The sequence below is a fragment of the Oratosquilla oratoria genome, chromosome 10 (assembly GCF_046742065.1).
Source record: "Oratosquilla oratoria isolate Oo_2021 chromosome 10, ASM4674206v1, whole genome shotgun sequence".
NCBI classification, from domain to species: Eukaryota; Metazoa; Arthropoda; class Malacostraca; order Stomatopoda; family Squillidae; genus Oratosquilla; species Oratosquilla oratoria.
Genome location: NC_134786.1, coordinates 27,181,116 through 27,186,794, shown reverse-complemented (window position 1 = coordinate 27,186,794; position 5,679 = coordinate 27,181,116). Strand labels below are relative to the sequence as shown.

Here is a 5,679-nt window from a genome sequence, read left to right as displayed (position 1 = left end):
CGGATCTTTGGGACTCGAGCAAATCTTGAGGGCTCGAGCGGATCTTTGGGACTCGAGCGGATCTTGAGGACTCGAGCGGATCTACGGGACTCCACCAAAATATAGACTAAAAACACGTGGGCGTAAGTCTAAATAAAAATATTCTTCTAAAAAACGCTGTGGACGTCGGGGACAGGTGGTATTACGGTGACACTTTGTCCTAAAAATATTCTTCAAAAAGCGCTTGGGTAAGTCGGGGTCAGGTTGTATTACGGTGAAATCCGTGGTGGTGTAAAGCATACAGGTGTCTACCTATCTTCCTATGTGGCTAGCAGTCCACTGGGGACAACATGACAGAGGATTCGGCGTCTAAGAGGCGGCGGAATCGCCACTTCTGGAAATGGGTGACAGATACAAAGAAGATATCTAAGTTTGCCCTGTACAAGAATAGAGAAGATTTAAATAGATTGAGAGCAGAACACTCCTTGAAGTTTCCCAATCTATACGGGAAGGCCAAAATTTTCTCAGTGTCTGAATCGGTTAAACAGTTTCATCGTAAAGTGATAAAATTTAATACTTCTTTGAGAGAATGCCAAGATTTCGAATACAGCGATGAAAAATTTGACAATTTGGAGTTGTTTGATGGTGAAATATCAGAAGCTACTTCGGAAGGATTCCGGAAACATTATTTTGCCGGTTATACAAGTTTCACTAAACATGGCGGTAAATCTGACCACAAAGACTATCAAATGCATTACCTTGAGAGGTCTTTTAAAGCGCACCAACGTACTAAACGTAATAATAAGTACGCAATCAAAAAAGTGAGGAAAGAAGCAGAAAAGGTGAAGAAACTGAATAATCTTCAAAAGGTTGAAGAAGAAGCAAGACAATTAAAAGAGGCCAAAAGGGCTGTAGCGCAAAAGAAAAAGGAGGAAACAGCAAAAATAGTAGCAAGAAATAAAGTAGCTAGAACTCTTCTCAACGAAAAGGCAATACGTGTATTTTCAGAGGAAGAAGAAAAAATTCTCGACGAAATGCGGGAAGAACGTATGGAGCGACACAGAAAGAAGCCAGATATGGATCCGCGTGAAGCGCTTGACATTAAGTATATAGGGGCTCTCCGTGAAACTGACCAAAAAGGAGTTTCTAAGCATTCCGTTGGTAGAATCGGTGATTTCAGATGTAAAATGTGTCAGGCTTTGTTGTGGAAAAAGTAAAACAAGACTATATGTTGTAATGCTGGGCAAACTCCTTCGTTGATACCTTCGGAAATTAAACATGAGAGATTTAAATGTTTGTACGATGGTACATCCCCTTTTTCCAGACGATTTTTAGATAATTTAGTTGGATTCAACCTAATGTTTCCTTTCACGTCATTTTCAACGTCCAATAACAATCTAAGTTTGTCAGATTCACCTCTTTGTTATAAAATCCAAGGTAAAATATACCATAAAATTGGTTTCTTGAAACCTAGCTTATTACTAGAGGATGACGAGAAAATATGAGAAGCGGCAAAACCATTTTGGAAATCGAGTAATTCGTTCATAGACTTATACTTCTATCACACTAAAGACCAGCATATTAAGTTGCGTGCTAATACGATGAAGGACAATGAAGCTCTTAAAAGAAGCAAGAATGACAACACAAGAAAACGCCGAGCAAGAGAAGAAAATGAAATGTCTGACAACGAGTCAATAATAACCCAGGTTTACGACTACATGACGGTAAATAACGTGTGTCTTTCGGGAATGCTGAAAGAAATAGAGTCTGCGAAATCGCTCATACAAGCTCACGTTAAACAACACGGAAACGTCCCTGACATGACAATAACTCTCAAAACAGCCGAAAATGTGAATACGCGAGATCATAAAGGTGTTTATCATCTACCTTCTTCCTCCTCAGAAGTTGGAGGAATTGTTAATCTTGGCCCTTCTAGAGATCCATTGATGATAACTATAAGTTTTCCAAAGGAAAATTCAAAATTTCTCACGAGGTTTGTTGAACACACCAATTATTTTTACGACATTTTCCAGTACCCGCTATTGTTTCCTAACGGAAATGCGGGGTACTCTTATAAAATGAAGAAGCAGGGTAAAGCTGGAAAGGAAGTTGGAACTTACAATCGGCTATCAGCTTCCATGTATTATTCGTCTTTATACATGGAGAGAGATGGAGTTTTCAATTACTTGACAAACGGAAGAAGGCTTTTTCAGCAATTCGTAGTGGATAACTATGTGAAATTGAAAGTAGCAAGTTGTCCTACTTGCAACAGAATCAGAAGCAAATCAGAAGAGAACGTGCAGACATTTTGCATGGAGAAGACGCAAAAGAGTCGGGACAAAGGGTCATTATTCCCGCAACGTTTGTCGGAGGACCACGATACATGAAGCAACGTCAACAAGATGCTCTTGCATCTGTCACGCATTACGTTTCTCCAGAATTTTTCATCACTTTCACAATGAATCCTCAATGGGAGGAAATACAATTGGCAATAAACCAAACAGGTTCTTTTAAAACTCAATCATATGATCGTCCCGATTTGGTTAGTCGAATTTTCAAGTTGAAAGTTGATAGCCTAATGGACGATTTGACCAAGAAACATATTTTTGGACGTGTGAAGGCTAACCTTTACAGTATTGAATGGCAGAAGAGAGGTCTTCCTCATGTTCACATCTTGCTGTGGATGGAACAGCGGGTAACCGCGGATTTGGTTGAAAAGCTTATTTCATCAGAAATACCCGATGAGAAAACTGAACCTAGATTTCATGGAATTGTCACAAAATGCATGATTCACGGTCCCTGTAAAGGTTATGATGTGTCAAATTTGTGTTGTCGTCAGGGGAAAACAATAAAGGAGAAACATGTGGTAAAGTTTTCCCTAAAACGTGTAGAAAGGATCTACTTTTTGGAAACAATGGATACCCGCTGTACAAGAGAAGATCCATCTGTGAAGGCGGACATTCTTTCACGCGAAATATAAAGGGCAAGAAAGTTACTATAGACAACTCATGGGTTGTGCCTTACAACCCGTATCTATGCTTGAAGTATAATGCTCACATCAACGTAGAATGTTCCAACTCTATCAAGTGTATAGTCTATGTCACAAAGTACGTAAATAAGGGATGCGATCGCATACTGTTCACAAAGTCAACCGACAAAGGGGCTGTAAACGAAATTAAAAATTTCCAAGAGGCAAGATATGTAAACGCTAATGAAGCAACTTGGAAAATATTCAAGTTCGCTATCCATAAAAGTTTTCCAGCTGTAACTACTCTTGATTTACACTTGGAAGGAGAAAATGAAGTCTTCTATTCGGAAGATTCTTCAGCGAGAGAAATCGATAGAAGAACTAAGAAAGATACTCAGCTGACAGCGTTTTTCAAATTATGTTTGGAAAGTGAATTTGCAGCTAAATTATACTATCACGAGATCCCAAATCACTTCTCTTACGACGAAATGTTTGCTATGTGGATCGAACCGAAAACGTGTACATCTTCACTTGGACGCATTCGAGCAGTGACGAGCAAAACAGTTGAACTGTTTTACTTGAGACTTGTCTTAACGCACCGCCGTGGTCCCACATCTTTCAAAGATCTTCGAACTGTCGACGGTCAAGCATATTCTTCCTATAGAGAAGCAGTCAAAGCGATGGGTCTCCTAAACGATGAAGAAACATGGAAACATACAATAATGGAAATAATTAACCACACTAATGACCGAAAACAACTAAGAGAGACTTATTCGAGCATGTTGGTTTTTTCAGATTTAGAAGATCAATCAGGAATCTGGGAAGAGACCAAAGATTTGTTCGCCAGTGATTTTCTGTATCACCACAAGTTAACCGAGTACAACGATGAAATTTATTTGGGCTTTAGACGATATACAAGAACATGTGTGGAATTGTGGAGGTGGAAAAATCACCCAGTATGGGCTTCCACCTTCTAGAGATGGTGAAAAAACATCAAATGTTATTCGCAGAGAAAAGTCCTATAACAAAGAAAGTTTACAGAAAAATGTGAACGAAAAAATGTCACTTTTAAACGACAAGCAGAGACACTGTTACGACGTTGTGATGTCTCGGATCAAGAACGGTTGTATCTTCAATAGTAATGGAATTTTCTTGAACGCCCCAGGGGGCACTGGAAAATCTTTCGTCTTAAACATGCTGTTAGATTCTGTTCGCTCCCAGGGGAAAATAGCTTTGGCTGTTGCCTCTTCGGGTATCGCTGCTACAGCTTTACATGGAGGGCGAACAGCCCACAACATGTTCAAAAATCCTCTAATGGAATATAATGAAATTCGCACCTGCGGTATCAAGAAAAATTCTGAGCTAGCAAGGTTACTGCAGATGACGTCTTTAATTATTTGGGATGAAGTAGTGATGGCAAACAAAAACACGCTAACCGCTCTCGATATAACCCTCAGAGACATCCTAGGAAATAACAAATTCATGGGAGGAATAGTTTTTGTTTGCGCGGGAGATTTCCGACAAATTCTTCCAGTGATACGGGGTGGAGGAAAAAATGAGGAAATTGATCACTGTATCAAATCGAGTTATTTCTGGGAAGGTTTGACAAAATTGGAATTGACGGAAAATGTTAGGTTAAACACTAATGACGTTGAAAACAAATCTTTTGCGAAAAGTTTATTAGGGATAGGCACAGGAGAAACTGGACCCGTTCGCTTGCCCAGAAATTTCGGAATAAAGGTTAAAACCCGCAAAGATTTAGTAAAAAAGGTCTAGGATGACATAGAAAATAACCATCTAAACGTTTCTTATTTTGAGAAGCGAGCTATTATTTCTCCCACTAATGATGATGTTGATAGTATAAATTCAATGGTATACGACAAGATTAAGGAACAAGAGATAGTGTATAACAGTGTAGACACTGCTTCCGAAAATGATATGGAGATTCAGACGTCAGTTTTCAACGCGTTAACGAGTCCGTCTGTCCCTCTCCATGAACTGAAAGTGAAGCTAGGATGTGTTTTGATGGTTATTCGAAATATTTGTCCGCCAAAGCTCTGCAATGGTACCAGAATAATTGTTTCAAAACTTACAAAAGAATATTATCGTGGGCAAAATTTTAGGTGGAAGTTACGCAGGAGAACAGGTTTTGATTCCTAGGATAACGTTAGAGGCACAAGACACGCCTGTTCACTTCAAACGCAAACAATTCCCAGTCAAACTCAGTTACGCAATGACAATCAACAAATCCCAGGGACAAACTTTCGAACGTTGTGGTCTTCTCTTGGATTCTGTTCAGTGTTTCGCGCACGGACAACTTTACGTCGCATGTTCGCGAGTAACCAACTGGAATTCTCTCATAATTTACACTGGCTGGGAAAAAGTAAATGGTAACTACCAGATGAAACAAGCTGTTAACAACGTATATAAAGATGTTTTCAGCAGTGAGTTTGTCAGTACAGACGAAGACTTGCCTCAGGTAACATCTGAAAACGAACCTTTAGTCTTCGCACAGGAGGAACCAGAGCTCGGGATGTAGAAATACTCAAGGAGGCTTATCAAATTTCAGAAGAAGACGCTATCAAAATAATTCTGGCAGACTTTAAAAATTTAAACGAAAACGTTAATGATTCAGATTCTGAATCTATTGACGAAAACAGATTCAAATTTCTCATAGAATCTCAAGCCAAATTTTTCGAAAATATACAAGAACCCATCGCCAAAATGCATGT

The 5,679-nt window shown here is 39.3% G+C and overlaps 2 protein-coding genes across 2 annotated transcripts; both read left to right on the top strand.

Moving 5' to 3' along the window:
* Nucleotides 1–1,580: 1,580 nt before the first annotated feature.
* On the top strand, nucleotides 1,581–3,924 carry LOC143028816 (uncharacterized). Its single transcript, XM_076191179.1, has 3 exons — nucleotides 1,581–1,703; nucleotides 2,252–2,612; nucleotides 2,819–3,924. The coding sequence occupies exons 1-3, from the start codon at nucleotides 1,581–1,583 to the stop codon at nucleotides 3,922–3,924; spliced, it is 1,590 nt and encodes a 529-aa protein (XP_076047294.1).
* An 82-nt stretch (nucleotides 3,925–4,006) lies between these two features.
* Nucleotides 4,007–4,723, top strand: LOC143028815 (ATP-dependent DNA helicase Pif1-like). Its single transcript, XM_076191178.1, has one exon. The coding sequence runs from the start codon at nucleotides 4,007–4,009 to the stop codon at nucleotides 4,721–4,723; it is 717 nt and encodes a 238-aa protein (XP_076047293.1).
* The last annotated feature ends 956 nt before the right edge of the window (nucleotides 4,724–5,679 follow it).